Below are 23,223 nucleotides of genomic sequence, written 5' to 3' on the forward strand. Positions count from 1 at the left end.
ATATGTATGTATGTATGTATGTATATATGTATGTATGTATCTATGTACGTAAATATGTATCAAATTTATATTTGAAGCAATGATATCACGATACGTATCGCGATATTATTTTACTTTATTTATATTTAACGTATCGATGATAAAATAAATGTTACTATAAATATATTTTTGATAAAATCACGCTTCGCGTATAATTATGCAGTTATTATTAAAGAAAATTATTATTATTATTATTATTATTATTATTATTATTATTATTATTATTATTATTATTATTATTATTATTATTATTATTATTATTATTATATAACTTAATTAAAATGGAATATATTATCAACGAAACGAAACTATAATCGATACAATTAATATTCACCGATTATTAGTCGAATAATTTTCTATAAAGACTATCATCTATGAAGAAGTAGGGATAATTTGAATTATATATAAATAAATTAAATGAAAATATATTTTTAAAAATTAAAAAAAAAAAAGAAAAACGAGAGATAAAGGAATGAAGAAAGAGAAAGACAGACAGAGAGAGAGAGAGAGAGAGAGAGAGAGGGAGAGAAAGAAGGATTAAAACGAAATATATTTCTACAAAAAGCAGATATTATTTCTTCGTTCGAAGCAATATTGCAAAAATCGATATCGTACTATCTTCCAATTTTGTAAGCCGGGAAAAGAGCACTCTCTCAAAGCGGGCTATTTTATTAGCGTTCTTCTAGTTCACGCATCCGTACATATACGGGGCTATAGAATCGCGTAGGTTTTACGATCGTCAAAGATATATTATACTCGGTGTACTCGACATACCACAGATGTGTATTCGATTGACATGACATAGTGTATGTATTCTAAAATATGTAAAGTACCTATATATGTATATACAATAGATATGAAACATGAATTAGGTTATTTTATTTTTAAATTTATAATCTATATAATCAATAAAATATCTATATACAAAAAAAAAGAAAAAACAAAAAACATATAAAACATAACAAATTTAAACTCTATATTTTTTTCAAATGTTACAATTAATCTCTTTCTACTTTAATGTTGAGTATTCATTCTCCTTTCTTTTCTTTCTTTGTTTCTTTTCTTTTTCTTTTTTTTTTCTTTTTTTTTTTATTTTTTTTTTTTTTACAAATAATTCGAATTTTTTATCATAGTAAAAAAAGAAAAAAAAAACAGAAAAAAGGGAGAATTCACAATTGAACGACTAATAGAAAATATTACATTATAATATATATATATATATATATATATATATATGACGTTTGTCACACATATCTCGAATAATACCTCCGGAACAAACAAGTTCTAGAGTTTCTCATTTCCCTTACGTCATTTTCGATGTTACGTAAATAATACTTCCTACAAGATTATTTAATTAACTTTATCTTTTACGAGAGAGAGAAAGGGAGAGAAAGAAAGAGAAAAAAAGAAAGAGAGAGAATGCATCGAAACGCTACGAAACAAATACCCAAATGGAGTTTCGTTGTTCGCCAAAATTTTAAAGTAAGAATCATCTGGTATAATGGGATTTTCTTATCATCCAATCTCAACGACACAGAGTCTTACAATACCAGATTTAAAATTTATTTCCTTTCATGAATAATAAGAAAAGCCTCAGGAAATTTTCTTCTAATGCAAGTGAATTTGTATATGCCGTAACCGTATATCGATAAAAATCATGTAAATGTATTGTAAGGGGAAAAATAATGGGAAAAAAAAATCTGAAAGGTAACAAATTTTAACAGATCGAAAACATAAGAGAGAGAGAGAGAGAGAGAGAGAGAATTTCATTTTTGTTAGAAAAAAAAAAAAAGAACAGTTAGCCATTCTTACACGTGATCTCAATAAAATATTTTATATTATATAAGATATAATAAATATTATATATTATATGAGACATAATTAATATTTTTTTTTTTGTGATATTATCAGATAATCGTATAAAATTCCGTATGTGTGTAATCATCTAGCAAAACGTCTCTAACTGCAACACAAATCTACCAAAGGAAATTTATTAATTGCCATCACGTCGACTAACTATATATAAAAGTCCGTGTAATCAACTAACCTTAACAAAGATTCTTTTCGTAGTATATCAACCAACCGTAGAATAAAATATAGAGCGGAAAATAAAACTATTGCCATACAATGATATCGATATATATATATATATATATAAACTATATATCTCGATCCTATTATTTAGTGAAAAGACACCCGTGAAAACTCAATCGAGTACGATCGAATGGATTTCTATTGGCAAACTCGTATCTAATCCTATCTAAATCTGATCGATGAATGAATAAGAATAGGAGATTGCTTCTCTCAATGCTATCTTGAATAAGCCTAAACAATTCACGTGAAACAAACCATAATATAGATGCATATCTATCAATGTATAGCAGATACATTGTACGTATACTCAGTTATATTTCTCAGAACTAACTACATATAAATATCTTACGTAAGCACATTTGTAAAATAATATTATATAAAGGCTATAAATATATATATATATATATATATATATATATATATATTCTATGTATAATATTCTTTTTAATCAAATTATATTCTATAATATAAATTAAAGATTTATTTGAATCTTATGTCATATAAATCGTAGATTTATTTAAATCTTATATTTATATAAATCTTTGAATTATATTTAAAATATAAATTTAATACAATATATATATATATATATATATATATATATATATATATATATATATATATATATAAAAAGACATAATATATATTACACATATATACATATGTATATGAAAAATATATCGTAAAAAGGACCGAAATTGATTATGATTGTATTCAAAAGTTAAGATCGACCAACTAGAACCACGAAGTTGAACTAAATTCGATGTAACAGCCGCAGACACACAGGTACCTATCCTTTGCACGAGAATGCACTGAGAATTCTATTATTATCGTCACACGTGCCCCCGTATCGGCAGATAACCGGCACACGTGCTCCGCTAACGTTTTCATACGTCAGCCAATATTCGTAGGCGTTTTTTAATAACTATATCGCTTAACTCTCTATCTCTCTTTCTCATCCCTTCCTCTCTGTCTTTCCTTCACTCACTCTCTTTCTTAATATAGGTATCTACATTTACCGTAAGTCGATATTAAACATCGATCTTTCTCTGCACCGAACTTACTCACTTGGACGATTTAGAAACAGCTTTGGAAGCCTTACAACGTTAATGGCTGACAATAAGAATCCTGGCGTCATCTTTCTTACACGTTTAATCGATAAGAGAAAAAACAAAAAAAAGAAAAAAAAAAGAAAAAAACAAAAAAGGAGAAAAGAAAAAAGAAGAAAAAAAAAAGCTTTAAACGCATTCCTCAATGGAGATACCTATTTTGTACATAAAAATTTTTCGTTCTTTTTTCCTCTCTATTTCTTGGAGTATATTAAAAAAACAAAAAAAGAAGAAAAATGAAACGACGTCGAGCGAAGATAAAAATTCCCCCGAAAGGGGAAAATTAAATAGCGGAAAGATAATATAAATTTTTAAACATCTATTTTATATATAAAATTCATTATTTCTTTTTTTTTTTTTTTTTCTATTTCCTTGAGTATACTAAAAAGGAATAGAAGAGAAAGATAAAAATCTCCGAAAAAAGAAAAATGTTAATGGCACCAAGGTAATTTAAATTTTTTTTCTCCTTTGCTATTATTTTTTCTTTCTTCTTTTCCGTTTTTGTTTTTTTTTTATTTTTTTTTTTTTTTGTTTTTTTTCTTACGAAGAAAACACACCCGACAAAGTATTCGAACTTCCAAGCTCGAAATGAGAAATTGCTAGGGGAAGAACATTTCTTTGAAGAATCCTTGCGGAAATACGAAGATTCTTTTTCGACGGAGCTTCGCAAAGTTGAACTTCGCAAAAGCACGGCTATTTTAAACGGGTTACACGCTGCAAAGAAATAACATTGGATTGATCGTTGAACTTTCGTTAAATCTCGTAAATTTTTGAAGAAGAGAAATTGAAAGAGAGAGGGAAAGAGAGAAACACAGAGAGAAATAGAGCAAGTAGTTTTCTCGATTACTATCAAGTGAACCTCGCGTAGATTTCTTACAAATAAATTTTTCAAGAGAAATATTGAAGTGCTTTTTAATGAGCATTAAAATTGACCAAGTAAATCATTATTATGATTATTATTATTATTATTATTATTATTATTATTATTATTATTATTATTATTATTATTATTAGTATTACGATCATCATCATTTACGATAAATACAACGAAAAATTAAATAAAGAATATAAAAGCTTACGTTTATATTCAATGAGCTTCTTTTTAATTTTGCAAAATTGACAAAAATGAGAAAATAAATTTTTATGATGAATATAAAAAAGCGATGTATTCTTCTTTTCTGTTTCGTTTTTATTTTTGCTTATTTTACTTTTTCCTCAAAAAGATCCTGCATGCAGGATAGTTCAACCGGATCAAATATTATAATAAAAGATATAACTTCGTTTTTACGATCTTCCGTTCGTACTCAAACAATCATCCTTGCATTCTTGAGAATCTTTACTACACGACAAATTCAACATGGGGTTTCTTTTAGCAAAGGATTATCGCTAGGCTTCTAAGTATCATTACGTGCCACGATTGACTGCTTGTAAGTCAAATATATATGTATGTATATATGTGCATATACGGATAGGTTTTAATTCGTTGGAAAAATATTTATTTCGTGTTTAATTGTATCATGATTCTTTAATAAAAACATATTACAGATATTAATTTGATAAATCGATAAAAATCATTTTTAAAGGTTATTGTTCTAAAATTAATTCTATCGAACATATTCAATTTTATTTTAGAACATTACAATTTTGTAAAGTCCAAAACGACATTATATTCAAAATATTTGACGAATTCAAGTCCTGTAGAAAAAAAAATGAAATGATTTTTTCCAGAAAATAAATTTAATTTCATATTTTTAATATACATATTCGTAACTTACAATTTTCAAACAGTTAATTGTATATATATATATATATATATATATATATATATATATATATATACACGCTAGCGATGTATAGTAATGTTTAAAGTTTTATATTTTTAGCATATACATATTTTTAACACATAATTAAACCATTTCTCATAATCAATATCAGATGTATTCATTATGTCTGTTTTGTTCTTATTATGAAAGTGAATGATATCAGTTAGTAGAATTGATGTCTCTAGAATTTACATAGATATGTAAACATTTGTCATACGTATACGAGACAAATAGAAACATATTTCCCGTGTTTGTTCTCTCTCTCTCTCTCTCTCTCTCTTTCTCTCTCTCTCTCTCTCTCTCTTTCTCTCTCTCTCTCTCTCTCTCTCTCTCTCTTTCTCTCTCTTTTTCCCTAAAGAGAACAAAACAGAGAGCAACTAGAGAAACGAGATAATTTTGAAATGAAAGGAGTCACAGTGTGACGGAAGCATTACGAGATCATGATACCTTTCTAAAATAAGCTAACCCAAATTAATAAGAGGTAAACAAACTCGTAATTTTAGAAAATTTTATACAAAAAGAGAGACGATAACGGGTCTGGGTCATGAGGTTTTCCTTTATGCGAATCGATTCTTTGGAAAATAACAAACGGACCCAAGTTACATACCTTGGCCATTATATCGATTTTCCTTTACGAGCTCGAACATTCCGCCTCTTTCGTCGACGCACACAATTATCCGGCACACAAACTTAATAGAAAATTTTCGCCGACGGGATATTATCTTAGACGATTTACACGATCGTAGATCATTATCGATTCTGTATCTTACGTTTTTAAAAAGAGACGAAGGAAGAAAAAAAAAATCGTTTTCCGATCCTCTTCTCATGATTTCACGTTTGATCGGTCTGAAGGTCGAGACCTATAAGCGTTTCTAATTTATCGTTGTTCATTTACAGTCGATCGATTAACGTAGTGCGAACGAACGCTCTTCTTAGCCTAGTTTATTAAAATACTAATAAGGAACAAAAAGGCAAATATATATCTATAGAAAATTAATCAGTTGACGAGTTAATCGTGTTAATAGATAACATAATATCTAGATACGTAATATTTCGTTGAAAAAAAAAAAAAAAAAAAAAAAAAAAAAAAAAAAAAAAAAAAAAAAAAAAAAAAAAAAACAACCTGTTATCGTCGATATTTCTTATAGGAGATTTTTAAACCGGCACGCTAAACGATCTCTCTAAGAACCATAGATCCATCTTATAAAAGAGCAATCCCGTTGAGCACGGGAAAAACGCATCCGTGCTAAAAAAAAAAAAAAAAAGAAAAAAAAAAGAAAAAAGAAGAAAAAATGTACCTATCTAAAAAATAAAATAAAATGAACACACCAGCTGTCAGCTGGCACACGGGAAAACGCGAACGTCCGTTTGCGTTTTGATTTCGAAAAAAAGATAAAATATCTCACTGGTAACGAGCTCTCCGCGTGAGAAGGAAGCATTGTTAAATCGTACTCGTGCAATCGAGGAAGTAACTCACACGATGAAAATATATTCTACGTCGCACACGTCGTTCTTCGACCTTATACGTTTAAAGAGAGAGAGAGAGAGAGAGAGAGAAAGAGAGGCTTCGAAGTGATTGGATAAAAAAAGAAGACGTACGAAAAATATTAAACGTTGACACGTTAAGTATATCAGAAATTATCAATTAAAATTTTATCTAACAATAAATATTAACCGACTCGAAAAATATACAAAACAAAAAGAAAAATTACAAACGTAAATATTTATTATTAGAATAGTCGACGCGCTAAATGCACGCTTTTTTTATCAAATACAACGAACTAAATCTTTCTCATACAATAAAAAATAAACGATCCCAAAAAATACGTACAACAAGAACAGAAATGGTAGAAATTTCTCGATAAACGCATGCATGAACACAGTTTAAAACTAGCGTTTATTAAAACCGAGAGCAACAACATCAAAAACGGAAACGCACCGACCAACCTTATCGCGATTTCACTGTGAAAAATAATTTTCATCGGAGATTATGATCAGGCGACGTTGTTCGACGACAAGTGTGTCAGGAAAAGCGAAAACTAGCGGTGGTGGTATGATAACGACTGATTATGAGCACGGTCAGAAGATAATGATGATGTTTTATAAAACATAGCTAGATCCTACGTTCTCTGCATTTAAATCTCGAACAATTCTCAATGATCGAGATCGAATTCGAATTGAAACGATTTCTCGATATAATCTCGCTTATTATAATTTTAACATATGTATTTATACATATACGTGAAGAGTATTCGATATTCGTTACTATCGATTATATCGGTACGTTTGCCCGATCTCAACATGGCCGATTTCCCGCCAAATTTTACACTTGCGTATATTATATATGTATTTATGTGTATATGTATGTGTACATATACATATATACGTACACACAAGCATACATACGTACACATACATACATACATACTTACACACACATATATATATATATATATCTCCACTGATAGGGAAATAGTTATATTCGAAGAATTGTTTTGTTATCGTTGTTTAAAAAAAAAAAAAAAAAAAAAAAAAATTCAAATACATTTCTTAAAATTTATAGGTTAGAATCTTCAAATCTTTCTTTCTCGATTGAATATTTACGACTATTCTCGAATAGTAGATTAAAAAGTAATTGTAACTAAAAAGAGGTGCCAATAGATAATGTCCGGTACAGGATAAATCAAGTAACCAAGAAGAGCATGATTACCTTTATATTCGCGCCCTAGCCTCGTTTGTGGTTTTACGGTATGCACTAAAAATAGCCAGCACCCATAAAACTGTTTGGTGAGAGAATCTCGAGAAGAACGAGAGAGAGAGAGAGAGAGAGAGAGAGAGAGAGAGAGAGTAACAGAGAGAGAGAGAGAGAGAGAGAGAGAGAAACAGAGAGAAAAAGAGAAAAATAGAGAAAGAAAAAAAGAGAGAGAATATCCGGGCGACGCGAGCGCGGTTTTAAGCAGTAACGCCCCGTAACCTCGATATTCGATCACCGTCGAAAAACTTCCCTCGCATATTTGCAAGGAAGAAGATCGAAGATAAAGAGAGAGAGAGAGAGAGAGAGAGAGAGAGAGAGAAAGAGAGAGAGAGAGAGAGAGAAATAACAAACACGTCAAAAGAAGAATAAGATATAGAGACGAATAATTGGCACGCTCGTTAAAAAAGAAAAAAAGAAAAAATAAATAAATAAATGATAAAGAAAAAAAGTGAGAGTAAACATTGACCGAGACGAGAATGAAAGCGGCAAATAAAAAGGAAGAAGAAGAGGGTTGAATGAAGGATTGGTTGATGTCAATGGGAAGTAGTGGCTCGAGAAATGAATAAAAGAAAGACAATGAAATAGGCGCGAAATCCAAAGGAAAGGAGAGAAAGAGAGAGAGAGAGAGAGAGAAAGAAAAAGAGAGAGAAAAAAAGAAAAAGATGTAGATAGAGAGAGAGAGACATTGGCTAGTAAGATCGGTTAACGTTCCTTTCAAATAAGATAAATCGGTTATGAATCGTTATTCGACAATTAGAACTCGCATTGTTATATTACTCACTTTATCCTTTTTCAGGCTGACAGATGAAAGCCCGTGTCCCATGCCGAGGATATTCTTCATTTTGAATCGACGATCTGACCGTGCGCGGCACTTGGAAAATCGAAGGACCGTCGCTTCGCCCTGTATACGTGTAACATCATCACCGTATTTTTAATATCGTATTATTCGTTAATAAATTAATAACAGTAAATACGATTATATCCTATGATATACATATACGGCCGATTTTCACGATGAAAATCGTTCGATCGCGCGTGCCTGCGCTCGCACGAACGGCTCTTAGGAATCCATGACAGGTACGAGCCACGGGTATGGCCGCGAATCGCATGCGCCATGAGCAGAAGTCATCCGTGTTTTCTTTCTCTTTCTTTCTCTCTTTTCTTCTTTCACTCACTCACTCACTCACTCTCGCTCGCACGCGTTCTCTCTCTCTCTCTCATATACACACACACTCTCTCTCTCTCTTTCTTTCATTCTCTTTACCGCCCTCTCTCGCAATCTCCCGTAACTTACTCGTCGACATGATCGGCCGGTACATAGACGAGAAACTCAAACGCTAATTTCAAATTCTATTACCATGAAACAATAAGTTTTGATAAATTATATCGAATAAATTATTTTCAAATTGAATATTTTGGAAAATCATGAGACTTGCCTTTTTCTTTTTCTTTCCTTCAATCATTGGAATAACATTAATTTTTTGTATCTTCTTTTGTATATGAAAAGGAAAAAAGTGAGAAATGATACGTTCGAAGCTCTCTCTCTCTCTCGCACGCGCGCGCGCTCTATACTCATATTTAATAAAGATATAAAAATTTAACGATTATTTTCTTTTTATAAAATTAAATTAAGAATGTCAAGTTTACGTATAAATAAATAATGCAAGGCTTTGATTGAAATCTTACATAAAGTTTAAATGAAAAAAGAGTAAACGAATTTATAATTGTTAATGAAATTTTGTTACTGAATATATGATTTGAATTTCTATTCGTTTCTTTTTTTTCTTTCTTTTTTTCTCTTTCGCGTTACGTTAGAAAGATTAACGTATAACAAATATTTAAAATATTTTAATATGTCGTTTGTGGGACAAAGTATACACATTTCTTTGGAGTATACATATATATGTGTGTATATATATATATATTTAATCACATGAGTAGAATTCAACATAGACAGACGAAAGCGATCATTCGTTACGCTATTACCATCGATCCAAAAATTTATACTCACAATTTTATAAATTATGACAAACATATTCAATAATTTAACATTAATCAAACGTATATATCGGAACGATCCCTTACAATGTATTACGTAAATGATCTACTGCAGCGGGAACTGTACAAGGGCAGTTTTTATGATGATACCAAAGTGATTATTATTTTATTGTATTTCTGGTCCCATAATTTATGAAAGACCAGTAAATAGTACCGATAGTAGAGACCGCATAATTAAATTTTACTATTTTGTGACTCTACAAATTACGTAATTAAGAAAACTTCATAAAAAATCATTTAATGTAATCTATATTAAATGTAAACCATTATAATCTATCATTGAAAACCTCAATGATAATTATATATAATTCATTGAATTCCGGATAAATAATTTTATCCTATATATTATATATATATATATAAACAAATCGATGATAAAAACACAATGTCACAAAGGAATTGAATCCTTTGGTATCAAGATTATTTCTCATCTATATGCTTGATTTTCTAAGTTATTTTTAAATGTTTTGGATCGTTGCATTGAAAATGCGTCGCAATTAAAATGATTTTGAGAAATTTATATATATATATTTATATATATATATATATATATATCTGATTTGAGATTACTCATTTACACAATGCATAGAACGAGACTTTACTAGCACCGTGTCTCGTACAAGCCACTCCGACCTATATATCTAACCCATTTTATAACATCATGATCAGAGTAATTCAACTTAGATTCAAATACTTTCAAATAGCGAACTTTAAAACCTGATGGAGCAAATGGTACCTCAAAGTTCATTGATATTGGTGGCCTTGTCCATTTCTTTTTTGTATCCGTTTCAAGTAAATCAATTTCTGCTGAAAGTTGAGTTTCCTTCATACCAGCCATTCGTTTTATCTTCCAAACAATAGCATTCTCAGATGCTTTATATTTGGCTTTTCCTTTCAAACAAATCAATTGTACTCCTGCGGTATTTAAAGGTGTTGGTACGCGTACTTCTATTTTTTGTCCCAACAATGAAGGTTTAAAGTTTGATTTCAAAACGGCTTTAACTTCCATTTTCGTTCGACCCACTTCTCTAACCAATGGAATAACGCGGAACGGTAACGATATATCTTTTGTCGTACGATACCTGAAGTAAAATTACATAAAAGAAAAAACATATAAAATCTCATTTTTTTTTTTTGCTATTTTAAGAAACAAAATAAAAATATATTTACCTCATTAATTCAAATTCACCATCAGGTGGTATAAAACTAATGGAATGTTCCGTTTCGAATTTACTGAGCTTAACACACTGATGAAATTGGCAATCATCGATAACAACAACAGGTTTACCAGATCTAGCACCAGAAGGATCATCGCCTCCACCTCCTAATCCACCACCACCTTTTATGCCTTTAGATTCCATAACAATTTTATCATTGATACCAAATTTACATTCTGGCATACCAGACAAGTAAGATTTCATTACCACCTATGACAAAAATAAAAGAAAATTGTCAGTAATATATATTGACAATTTTAATTAATATTAAATATTTAATGTAACTGACCTTTCCTGCAACATGTGCACTAAGAACTTGGCCTTGTGGGCTCATCAAGAGATTCACATATTCTAATACATCCAAGAAAAGTTCATTGCGACGATATTTGATACCTTCTCGTCGCCATCCTATCTGTCCTGTTACTTGTGATGTTATTTGAGCTTGTTCCTCTTTTGTTGCCGATTTAACTCCTTGTTGAGTGATAAATGTTTTTAATACACCGGTATCGCAATTTTGGGGATATCCAAAATCCAATATTTCTGAAAGAATTTTTTAAATGAAAATATTACAAATTATATGATTATATAACATTTATAAATATATAGAAATTAACTAACCATCGAGTAATTCATAAATCAATACAAAATTGTTCTTGATATTTTCCTCTGATATTTTACCAAAATATGATTGCATGACATCAATGATCTTGAGAAGAAATTCAAATACCATTGCAGCGTTGACATTTTGCTTAGTTACAGCAGCCAACCAGATGTTAGCACGTTTTATATGAAAAAATGATGTTCTAGCGATATTGGTCACAGGAGAGCGTACTTGTTGGCGTGCATGGATAACATTAACTCGAAATGCATCGACAGCATTTCGGCCAATGTCATCACGGTATACTCTGGAAATGAGTACCTCTCCTTTATGATTATAAACAAATAAACCCCCTATCATTTTGATAGAGGATATCTCCCACGTCTATAATTATAATGAATCTGTAAAAAAAATAATCAAATCCATATTATTTCTAAAGAGATTATTTCAAACGATGTGTAAAAAAATCAATGTTCGTGTTTAAGATCTTTATTTAAAAAGAAAAAAGAAAAGAAAAGAAAAGAAAAGAAAAAAGAGTACTTCAACTGAGAATTTAATTCAAACGTTTAAATAAATCGTATGATATTAATGATCCGCGATCATGTTTAAAAATTATCAGACTCGAAAGATATTAATGAAGTTTAATAATTTTTTATATATTTAACATACGTTCTATATTTAAAAAGGAAAAAATATAATAATGTTAACACAATGATAGATAACGCCCCATCTCACTTTATGAGTGACATTTTAGACTATTGCATCTTAGAGGCGGTTGGTATTATCGATCGGAAACGAATACTACTATCTCTATAGCAAATATCAAAAGTATAACATTAGATATTAATTAAAAATAAATAATACGAACTTATAGGTTACAATATTTAAAATATTTCAACGTCACTTACTCATGGCTATATCATACAGCTAACATGGAAAGTAAAACTAATTCGAACGAAGCCGTCGAAAGCTTTCGAGAAACGAGTACAGGCCTATTGGTACGAGTGCAAACCACTGATGAAAGCAACACCCACTTTTCGGTACTACGTTAGTCAAACTAATATCTCATAAAAAAAAATCAAATCTTTATCTTATCTTTTCTGACGATGATAATTATTTTTAATAAATCCATTATTATAATAACACATTTATTTTATCAATATTTTTTTCTTCATTTCGTTCAGTAAATGATATATCAAGTTAGCATATAATTATTATAGTTGATAAAGTGATTCAAAAATCGGTAGTAGTATGATACGTAACGACCATATATCATATATGAAATATATAGTACGAGGAATGCAAACTTTTATTTTTAATCTTGAACTTTTAGAACATTATATCATGTGCACGATGTTATTTTATTATTGAATATAATTAGACGTTATAATTCGAGAAAATCTGTAGCCAAGTATTTTCATTTTGTAAGTGTTTCAAATATGATACGAATAATAATACAACGAAAATTTATTTGCATTTTATTTTATATTTATATAGATAGTATAGTAAAAAATGATCTCTCATTAATATATTCACATTATTCATATAGTAATGATTGAAACATAAGAGTCAAGTAATATAAAAAAAAAAAAAAAAAAAAAAAAATATGTAAATATTTGTTTATTGTTATTTATATTAAATGTTGTTATTAAGAAGAAAATTCATTAATATTCAATAAAAATCCTCTTCCGTTGTTTTTGCATCTGTTGTTTTATTTTTTATCTGTTCTTGACTGTTATACATCTCTGCCACTTGCTGTGCCGTTGTGGCATCTTCACAATTCTTATCATCACGTACACGTATAAATCGTGGAAACCGTACCGATATGCCTTTTTCTGAGTCAACCTAAAATAAAAAATAAAAATAGTAGAATAAGATTGTTATTAAAATCAAATTACAACATTTGAAATATAAAAGAAAATTTTACGATTCCGATAGCTGCTCTATGAACAGGTGACAAAGAAAGATCTGCACATTTTATTTCCCAAACTTGAATAGGTTCGAACCAATGATCCGGTTCATGACTTGAATCGAAACGATAATACGACTTCGATTGTGATATCAAATGTTCTTTGAAAAATTGTGTATGCTTTTGAAGATCTTCTTCGCTAAATCCAGTTCCAATCTGTAAAATAAATTTATGTTTAATAATTCTTTGTACTTGATTAAATAATCTTTATTATATTACAAGCATACCTTACACAAACTCTGATATTCTTCATTTTCTTTATCATAGCAAGCCAAAAGAAAACCTCCATAAGTACCAGTTCTCTTTCCTTTCCCAATATATCCACCAATTACTACTAAATCTAACGTATCACCCATTCCATCTAAATAATCTTTCTTCAGTTTCAACCAATTTCGAGACCTTTTAGCAATTTCATACGTTGCTTCTTTTTCTAATGTTTTAACCATTAGACCTTCACAATTTCCTAAAAAAAAAAAAAAAAAAAAAAAATATGATAATTCTATTTCTAAATGCGTATATTAATAAATTATCAGTATAAATTTTTTTTTTAAATAATTTCAACCTTTTACGGATTCTTCCAAAAATTCTTGAACTTCTTCTATCTTTGAGGTATCTAAGTTCGTAGCAAATTTCCATTCTCCTTCTACTTCTATAAAATATTCTTTTAAAAGCTGACGACGTTCTAGAAATGGTTTTTGAACGAGAGATTCATTGTTTAAATATAGTAAGTCGAACATAAATACACAAACTTGTACTTTAATATCTGCTTCATTAGCATCCTATAAAAATTAAAGTAATAAATATAGTATTTTATTATACGGTGTAAGTTATAATCGATTAAAAAATATTACTTTGCGTTTACGTGTACTCAACACTTGAAATGGAAGAATTTGTTTGTTTTCATTATCCCAGGCTACTGATTCACAATCAAGAATACAATTTTTGACGTTTTCCTTTCGTGTATTTTTGAAACGTGCAATTATATCAGGATACTTGGATGTATTATTTTCTTGATTTCTACTGTAAATACTAATTTCACCATTGTCCTTCATATGAATCTAGATATTTATTAAAATCAATTATTTCCATCTCTTTCTCCCTCTCTCTCTATATATATATTTATATATTTAATGGATATATTACATACTGAAAATAACAACCAACCTGTGCTCTTTCACCGTCGTATTTCCATTCGCATGTGAACTTTAACCCTTCAAATCGTGTTAAAACTTCTTGGACTCCCTTTGTAGGATGAGCCAGCATAGGCTTGATAGGTACTCCTGGAGTAATTTTACATTTTTCTGGTAGAGATTGAACTCCTTCTTTTAGTAACACTGGTATAATTAGATCATAATTAGGACATTCACTGAAATAAAAACATATTACTTTAATAGGTAACAAATAGAAGTATTATTTATAGAAAGTATTAGAAATATTAAATAATAAACATTCAGCGCGAATAATTAATTTAATAAAGAATTCTTTACCAATAAGTAGTTTTAATTACAAGAGCAATTTCATCATATTTCTGTTTGAAATTTTCACGCGACATATTTTTACTGACATCTAAAATTTCAAATGGATAATTTTGCTCAGGTGGTGTCTTAGTACATGCTAATGCCAATGCCTGAAATATAATATAAATTATTTATTTTTATAAAATGATCATTACAGTTAATACATTTTTATCATACATTTGTTTTTTACCTGCAAGAGAGATTGTTCTGCTAAACCCACTCGAAGCTTGCCAGCTAAAGATCTAATGAAGTATCTAGCTTCAGTGAAACGACATGCAACGAAAAGGGACTGAATTTTATTTAATTTCTTCGAAAGAGACTATAAAAAAAAAAAAAAAACGAAGAGACTATAGAAAAACAACATTCGACATACAAATTAAATGCAAGTTATATATTCACTTACCGAATGACCTATCATTTGTGCAATTTCTTTTAAAGTAGTATATACATGCGACACTGTAAGTGGAGCTGGTTGGAACATAGTTCTCTGATTTGAACGACTTCCTTCAGCCACAATGCCAATATCGCCAACATTTTGTACATCTGTTTTTAATTGTGCCAGTGTTCGACCAGTACACTGTGCTATTGCCTTCAAAAGATTCGTCTCTGCCACTCCCAAAATAATACCTAAAATAATAGCAACAATTACTATTTCAGTTTTTTATTTTTTTTACAATTTTTATTAATATTTTGTTGTCTCAAATATTATACCTTCATATGCAGGTGCTAATTGATTCAAACATAAATATATACTTGGTAGTAAATCATTTGGACTTAAAACTATGACAGAACGAAAGTAATTTGATAATATGTCAATAATTTTTAATCTGGCACTTGTCTCTTCTATTAATTCCAAAGTTCTAGTTAGTGCAATATATGGTACCCTAAAAAATAGGAAAAAATAATTTTAATAACAATAATATTTCTATATCCATAATCTTATTTTATAAATACTTAAGATTAAGAAGTCAAATAATTGGCTTACATTTCATCTTTTTTCCAGCAAGCATCATTTATTGGATGATATTTAGTTGTATTTGGATTGTAAAAATCAACGGCAGATTTTTTGCTGTCCACCGTATTAGATTTTGGAGATTTATTTTCTTTAGGTGCTAATAAAATTACAGTTAATTGTAATTGATATTACTTAATTAAATATATTATTAGTCTATGAGTTTTATCTTATAAAATTGTATATATATTTACCAAAGAAATTACGGTTCTTTTCATTAGTTTTTTTAGTAATTTTAGATTGTTTCGAAGCTTCTCCTCCACTTTCTGAATCACTATCCAATTCGGTATCAGATTTTTTTTCAGAAATATTTTTCTCTTCTTCATGATCTCCTTCGTTTGAACTATCCAATGACTAATATTTATTCTTTGTAAGTAATGCAGCAATACGATTAAAATTTATTTAATATAATGATAATTTATATATCATATACTTACAGATTCTTGAGTTTCATTATTCTTAGAATTATCCAACTGAGACACTCCTAAAACTTTATTTTCTTCCTTCTCATTTTTCTGTACAGATTTTTTGGATTCTAGCGTAATAGTTGATTCCAACTCTGCACTCGAATCTAATTGTTGCTCTTTTACTTTTTTCGATTTTTTAATAGCTTTCTTGGGTGTATTAGATTTTTTATTCTTTTTCCTTTCTTGCGCTATTATAAATAATACAATAAAAAAATTATATTAAATGAAACAAGATTATACTTTAATTATTTTTTACACATATATTTGTTATTAAAATAATAATAATTTACTTGAATTACTTGCATCTTCTTGATTCTCATTTTTAGTTGTTGATTTAGAAGATCTATAAAAGTTAAACAAATGTGTTTCTTACATGATAAGCAAGCATAAATTATAAACATATAAATGTATATAATATAAATGTAACTATTATCATATATTACAGTTAACAAAAAATTACCTAGTTGAATTTTTGCCATTTGGACTGTCTTGTCGTTTTCGTTTTCCTTTTCCTCCAGAACTTAATTCCTTTTCATATTTGACACTAGTATTGATATACAAGCAATTAAAATTATTGTTTAGAATTGTTTTATGCACTTGACGTTCAAGTACAAAACGTGGAAATAATAAAACCGACAAAGGAAATGTCCTTGCATAAAATGTTATTAATTTTAACATGTTAATACATTTGCATTACCTTAAATTATCCTCACTGTTATCTGTATCTTTTTTTTGTACATTAGTTTTTGTAAAAAATGATCTGCAATAAAAAGTATGAAAAAAAATATTAATAAAACTGTTATTACAAATATCAAATATTATTGTTAATTAATGATATTTATTTAAATTACGTTATGCTTCGTTGCATCATTTCCGCGCCTTATTTAATCAAAACAATATTAAACTAACATGGCGACGTGGAATCTCACTTCTTAAAACATCAACGCATATGAAATATTAAATGAAGACTAATTATATGTATTTATTCATATACAATAATAAATATTCTTCATTTATATATTTCTATTTGTAAATATTATTATTTAATTTTCCTCAATATCTTTTTTAGTACTTAGCAAAATATCACATTATAAAATGATTGGACGGTTATGTAGAATACGCTTTTCTTATTGGATGATGTAAAACATACCGAAACATTAAGGCTGTTCATTACTCCTAGTTTTATAATAATAAAAATTTCTTGATCGATTCAAAAAAAAAAAAAAATTATTTTAAAAATGAAGTGATAGCCCTAAATATTCGTACCCAATAAATTTTATTATATTATTCAAAACATTTATAAAATTAAAAGACCAACAGGAGAGGTAAATAAATAAATGAGAAATATATCGTAAATAACGATTATTATTTCATTCTTTTTTGTTTTAATAAATAATTTCTGAGGGCAATTTGTTTATCTTTAAAAGAACGTTTCACTTTTCCTGTAAGCTTATGTTTGATCATTTGATAATTTTTGGTTTTTTTCTTTTCACGATTTGTTTTACTACACAATGGATTTTGACGACCATCTTTATAACCAAATTTTTCTCTATTTTCTTGAGATTTCTAAAAGAAAAAAGAATATTTTATATTTTTAGAAATATAAGTGATATTATATTATGCGTACCTTTACAGTTTCTAATCGTGCTTCCTTATCATGTCTACGCTTTTTATGAATATTTTCAATATCACCGAGCTTGACTAATTCTCCCCGATTTTCATCAGCTGGATGTGGTCTTTTTACACCAAACTTAGCAGGCATTATTTGTTGTTTTACCAGTGCCATATCAATTCTTTTGAAATCTTCATCTGAGAGTAAACGCTCAACTGAAATTAAAGATGCCTGTGCTTTTTTTTCTGCAGTTAGCTCCTCTTTCTTTTGTACTTTTGCTTTTGCTTTTCTCTCCTCTTTTTGCTTTCTTCTTCTTAATTTCTTATCCCTTTTCTTTTCTCTGATTTTTAAATGCGATTTATTTCCTTTTACACCTTCGTCAGATAATTCATGCTCTTTTTTATTTTCAATGTCAACATCTCTTTGTTTTTGTTGTTCTATATTTTCTTCATCTTTGATATTATTTTCATCATCTGTACTGTTATCGTCCGAAGATATATCTGTTTCATCATCTGCAACCCAATCTTCTTTATTAATTCCCTCATTACTATCTTGTACATCAATCCATTGATCTTCATCCTATAGAGAAAAGAACTTTCTTAAGATAATGTAAATTTGACTAATTATCATAATAAAAAATGCTATCAGATAAATTATAAATATGATTACACATTAATTTATATACCTCGCTATTTTCAGAATCAATCTCTAAAGTATCATTACAGTCATTATTAAGTAACACTTCGGCTCCTGGAACAAAATCATTAGCAGCTATTTCCCCATATTTTAATGTGTCTAAATTTATTGTAGCTTCAGTAGGACGGCCTCTATATTTTTTGTGTAGTAAACTTGGCATTGTTTGTTTATAAACAGTAATTAAAGAAGATGCTGCCATCATTACACTACGCTCTCGATAATGTTTGTATTGGGCCAAATCTTTTAAAAGATCTGCATTCATAACCAATGGACATCTTGAACATATTTCACGAACAGCATTTAATCTATTAAAAATGAATTTCATATTATAAGTCATGCCTATAAAAAAATTGTATATAAAAATATTAATAAATGATATACCCAATCGCTATAACATCTCCAGAATTTCTTTCAGTTACAAAATTATTCACTAAAGTTTTAAGAACAGGTTCCAATACATCTGGAGGTACTAATTCATGACTAGCTTGTGCTACAAATTGTAGCAATTTTGTTACTTCTGTAATTTATAATAATAATTAAAAGTATATATCTTCTTGCTGCATGAATTGTAATTTGTTCATTGCTTTTTTAATTGAAATAATTACCCCTTTGGTGAGGTTGCAAAAACCGTTGTAGATAAGGGTAAAAATTAAAAAGGAACAAATTATGCAATCCAATAAGTCTAGAGATAACATCTAAAGTCATTAATTTAATTTCAAATCTGTCATTATTTTTTTCTAATTGTTTAAATAATTTTTCTGCAAATCCTTGTGGGTCATGAATTAAATGTAATGCAGAAAAATTAAATTGTGGTGCTTTTACTTTCTTTTTTTTAGATTTCTGAAATATTCATGATGAAGTTAGAAGTATATATTACATAAATAAAAAATTCATAAAAAAAATATATTACATATCTTTACTTACAACTAATAATTGTTTGGCCTTCTTCAACATTTTTTCACGCTTTTTTGTTTTCTTATTTACTTTATTAGCCATCATAACTTCTTTAATATTGGGTTCATCATCACTGTCACTGCTGTCACTATCTTCCTTTTCATCATCATTACCCAAGAAAAATTTTAAACTAGCGACAACCACTTTTGTGATTTTTGAAAAGCAACCAGTAGCTATAATATTTACTGTTTTGGCATCATTCCATACATTTTTCTTGTATAATTCTATCATAACATCAGCAGACATTTTTGCGGCTCTAGCATTAGTATCTTTTAACATTGTAAATATAAAATTTTGTAAAGCTGTGTTAACCTTGGCATTTTTATGTTTTGCATTAATATTCTTAATATCAGTAATAATATGTGTTTGAAGAAATTGTCTCAAAGCTTTATCTTGACATCTTAGAAGCTCAAAAAATAAGCTGAGAAGTGTTATTGGTTCTAACAAATATTTGTTGCGCATTAGGATTAATGCCTTACAAAATGTCTGGAGAAAATTTTTATAAAATATAATAATTAAGAATTTTTTATACAAATGTATGATCACAATAATAAATTAATACTTACCATTCGCATATCATTGTCTAAAACAGTATTATGTTTTTGTAGTGTATCTATGATCTCCTGAGGAAAAGTTTTTAACTCTTCTGGATAACAATGGGCAACCTAAATTAAAAGGAAAAAAATTAATAAACTATATAGATTGTTATAAATAATATACAACATATATAAACGTAAATATAAAAACATTTAATATTTCATGAATATTCATATTGAAAGCTTGTCATAACAAATTATTAGAAATATATGTATATGTATTTTAATGATATTTATTTATTATATATCGAATATAAAAAATTAATACAAAATTATGGATAACTATATTAATACATTAAATATAGGTACTCTATATGCTCCAAATACATTATAATATAAATTAAATAATAAAAACCAAATATTGTGCATATACATTAAGAAACAATAGAAATATAGTAAGCAATGCAGTAATAGTTTACAAAATTATAAAAGTGATATAACTGTGTTATATAAGATCATATGGTAATCTTTATATATTTATAATGAATTAAATTTGTGGTGCCAATATGATTTGATATGGGCATTACTCAGGATTAAACAAATAATCTTTTATATTCATTCCTACTGTTTTTGCTATGATTGATACAAAATTATAATTTACACAACACTTCAATTTTGGTTCATCTAAATTATTATCGTCAATAGATGCTAATAATCCAAGTTGATACATTGTAGGAATTTGAGCAAGTAAAATAGCATTCACATCAACTTTTTCATCGAGAATAGTACAAAATATAGCAAGCAATCTAGATATAGGAAAACTACGTGGACCAGATTGTATATTTGTTGTTGTCTTTTTTCTAGATATTTTCTTTTTCTTTTTACTGCTTAATTTCATAAAGATAGCTTTATCTTCTTTAGGAGGATTGTATGATGCTAAATAAGCAGCTATCAAAATATATTTAGCATAAAATGGTAGTTCAAAACTTAATGCTAATTTTGCAGTAGATTCAATTTCTTTGGATACATGATTATGCTGTACAAAATCTTCTGTTGAAACTCTAAGATATATAACTTCTAAATTGGATATTAATGTAGTTGAAATGTTTCGCCATAATCCTGAGACATCATCTTCTTTTACTAATCCAGATTTTATTGGTTCTATATACTTATTAAAATTTATTTTGGCCATGTAACGAAGTTCATTAAGATCTCTACAAAATCTATAAAATACGGACAGAAAAAGGTTCAAGTAATTTTTATAAATAGTACCACTATAATCTTTTGGTTTGTATGACAACAAAATATCCAATACTTCTTCTCTAGTATATTGAGCACAATGAATTTTAATTGGTTCAAACAAGCCAATTTGTGTATAACACTTTTCCCATACCACATTGCTTACAAAAATTGTACAAACATTAATATTTGATAATTCTTTCAGTCTTAAAAATACTGGTAAGAGATAATTATCTGTATCTCGCATGTACATACACTTATCAAGAACGATAACAATTGGACGTTTATCGTACTTTGAAATTAATTGAAGTTTTGTTATAAAAGTAACAATATTATCACACTTAGGACTTGCAATATTAGCAGCAAGACTTGGGTTAGATATTGGATTTGGGATTAAATCATTTAAGATATATTCAAATATATGTTTGTTGTTTACGTGTTCAATGCAATTGACAATACTGAAATTATATCGTAAATATTTTAGTAAGTGCAAAATAACTAATGATTTTCCTGTAGCAACATGACCATATATAAAAATACTATGTGGCATTGGTTCATCTTGTATACCTATCAAAGAATATAATTGCTTTATAATTATTTCGCGACATTTTATTTTTGTATCGAGATTTTGTAAACAAGACTCCATTATTGAAATCATCAAATAGATTTTTAAATGTAAGAAATACTTGGAAAATCTTATTTATTATGCCTGAAAGAAAAATTATGAAAATATGTATGATATTATGAAAATATATTATAAAATATTATGGATTATTCATATGATAAAAAAAAAGATGTAAGGTTAATATTTTTCTTAATTTAAAATGCAATTATTCACCTGAGTCATAAATATTATTAATTCATCGAGACTTTTATTAAATTTATTTGGAGCCAAATTGAATATATCCAAAGTAGCCTTATAATGGAGATATTGCTGGAGAAACTAAAAAAATAAACAAACATTAGTTATCCGATATATTTCAATTAAATAAAAGCAAAATAAACTACATTATTGAAATCAATGCTTTAAGGAAAACTTACTTCTTCCTTATACGATTCAGGATCACGCTTAATAAGATTTTGCAACTGTGGAATATTATCTGGAAGCTGATTATTATGTCGAACCATTTTTCTTCTTCATTTATAACAAAATTGACAGATGAAATAGGAAGTTTTCAACATGAAACTACACGTATTAAAACAATAAATAAAATACGTAATATTCGTAAAATACGAATAACTTGATATATTATCTTGTTATTTTTTGAAACTGTATACGAATAAACTTGTAATATTAAAGTCTATTAGTTTTATATCTAAAAAGTTTCAAATCATAATTCTAACCGAAAAATGATGCACGTGGATATAACCATTTAACACAATTCCTATTCTCATGTACCGATTTTTTTTCTTTCGTAAAATGTATCTAGCAGTGTGTAATACCAACAGAATATTTAAACAGTTGGTACAAATGGATATTATCTCTGAAATATTTTAAATACGTTCGAAGAGAAAAATTATTTATAAA

General features: G+C 28.2%; 5 protein-coding genes across 8 annotated transcripts in view; all 5 read right to left on the minus strand.

Moving 5' to 3' along the window:
* Positions 1–9,310, minus strand: part of LOC124950307 (calmodulin-binding transcription activator 2-like) — a 47,939-nt gene extending 38,629 nt beyond the window's left edge. For all 3 annotated transcript variants that reach the window (XM_047496790.1, XM_047496788.1, XM_047496789.1), the window contains exon 1: positions 8,602–9,310. The gene's annotated coding sequence lies outside the window, so the exon portion shown is untranslated. The remainder of the gene's footprint in view (positions 1–8,601) is intronic.
* Positions 9,311–9,653: 343 nt separating this feature from the next.
* Positions 9,654–12,729, minus strand: LOC124950301 (AP-2 complex subunit mu). Its single transcript, XM_047496778.1, has 5 exons — positions 12,602–12,729; positions 11,714–12,094; positions 11,385–11,635; positions 11,049–11,305; positions 9,654–10,960 (listed from the first exon to the last, which is right to left on the minus strand). Exons 2-5 carry the CDS (start codon positions 12,051–12,053, stop codon positions 10,480–10,482), a joined length of 1,329 nt encoding a protein of 442 aa, XP_047352734.1. The 5' UTR covers positions 12,054–12,094; positions 12,602–12,729; the 3' UTR covers positions 9,654–10,479.
* A 427-nt stretch (positions 12,730–13,156) lies between these two features.
* On the minus strand, positions 13,157–17,860 carry LOC124950302 (DNA ligase 1). 2 transcript variants are annotated; one of them, XM_047496779.1, is made up of 17 exons: positions 17,510–17,860; positions 17,356–17,418; positions 17,119–17,202; positions 16,949–17,001; positions 16,629–16,846; positions 16,386–16,545; positions 16,165–16,291; positions 15,891–16,063; positions 15,583–15,806; positions 15,370–15,498; positions 15,150–15,289; positions 14,827–15,028; positions 14,514–14,720; positions 14,225–14,441; positions 13,890–14,125; positions 13,621–13,818; positions 13,157–13,538 (listed from the first exon to the last, which is right to left on the minus strand). In XM_047496779.1, the coding sequence occupies exons 1-17, from the start codon at positions 17,527–17,529 to the stop codon at positions 13,365–13,367; spliced, it is 2,625 nt and encodes an 874-aa protein (XP_047352735.1). In that variant the 5' UTR covers positions 17,530–17,860; the 3' UTR covers positions 13,157–13,364. The 2 variants fall into 2 exon arrangements, with proteins under 2 accessions (XP_047352735.1, XP_047352736.1); XM_047496780.1 differs by lacking the exon at positions 13,157–13,538 and having other exon boundaries at positions 13,657–13,818; positions 13,895–14,125.
* Positions 17,861–18,005: 145 nt separating this feature from the next.
* Positions 18,006–23,104, minus strand: LOC124950303 (protein SDA1 homolog). The gene is made up of 9 exons (XM_047496781.1): positions 22,737–23,104; positions 22,534–22,638; positions 20,487–20,585; positions 19,891–20,406; positions 19,572–19,806; positions 19,348–19,483; positions 18,956–19,271; positions 18,286–18,849; positions 18,006–18,224 (listed from the first exon to the last, which is right to left on the minus strand). The coding sequence occupies exons 1-9, from the start codon at positions 22,821–22,823 to the stop codon at positions 18,024–18,026; spliced, it is 2,259 nt and encodes a 752-aa protein (XP_047352737.1). The 5' UTR covers positions 22,824–23,104; the 3' UTR covers positions 18,006–18,023.
* On the minus strand, positions 20,741–22,774 carry LOC124950304 (origin recognition complex subunit 5). Its single transcript, XM_047496782.1, has 3 exons — positions 22,737–22,774; positions 22,534–22,638; positions 20,741–22,404 (listed from the first exon to the last, which is right to left on the minus strand). The coding sequence occupies exon 3, from the start codon at positions 22,351–22,353 to the stop codon at positions 21,040–21,042; it is 1,314 nt and encodes a 437-aa protein (XP_047352738.1). The 5' UTR covers positions 22,354–22,404; positions 22,534–22,638; positions 22,737–22,774; the 3' UTR covers positions 20,741–21,039.
* Positions 23,105–23,223: the final 119 nt, after the last annotated feature.

The sequence above is a fragment of the Vespa velutina genome, chromosome 7 (genome assembly GCF_912470025.1).
Source record: "Vespa velutina chromosome 7, iVesVel2.1, whole genome shotgun sequence".
NCBI lineage: Eukaryota > Metazoa > Arthropoda > Insecta > Hymenoptera > Vespidae > Vespa > Vespa velutina.

Bases quoted from the DNA above. Each gene is read 5' to 3' on its own strand.
- LOC124950301 (XM_047496778.1), bottom strand. From the start codon at position 12,053: ATGATAGGGGGTTTATTTGTTTATAATCATAAAGGAGAGGTACTCATT. The intron at 11,636-11,713 runs GTTAGTTAATTT...AAATTCTTTCAG, and splicing joins GATTTATGAATTACTCGATG to AAATATTGGATTTTGGATAT. The intron at 11,306-11,384 runs GTCAGTTACATT...TTTTTGTCATAG, and splicing joins GTGCACATGTTGCAGGAAAG to GTGGTAATGAAATCTTACTT.
- LOC124950303 (XM_047496781.1), bottom strand. From the start codon at position 22,823: ATGGTTCGACATAATAATCAGCTTCCAGATAATATTCCACAGTTGCAA. The intron at 22,639-22,736 runs GTAAGTTTTCCT...TTATTTTTTTAG, and splicing joins CTGAATCGTATAAGGAAGAA to TTTCTCCAGCAATATCTCCA. The intron at 18,850-18,955 runs GTATATAAATTA...TTTTCTCTATAG, and splicing joins TTGATTCTGAAAATAGCGAG to GATGAAGATCAATGGATTGA.
- LOC124950302 (XM_047496779.1), bottom strand. From the start codon at position 17,529: ATGATGCAACGAAGCATAAC. The intron at 16,847-16,948 runs GTAAATTATTAT...TATTTATAATAG, and splicing joins AGAAGATGCAAGTAATTCAA to CGCAAGAAAGGAAAAAGAAT. The intron at 14,126-14,224 runs GTTGAAATTATT...TTTTTTTTTTAG, and splicing joins TTTGGAAGAATCCGTAAAAG to GAAATTGTGAAGGTCTAATG.
- LOC124950304 (XM_047496782.1), bottom strand. From the start codon at position 22,353: ATGATTTCAATAATGGAGTCTTGTTTACAAAATCTCGATACAAAAATA.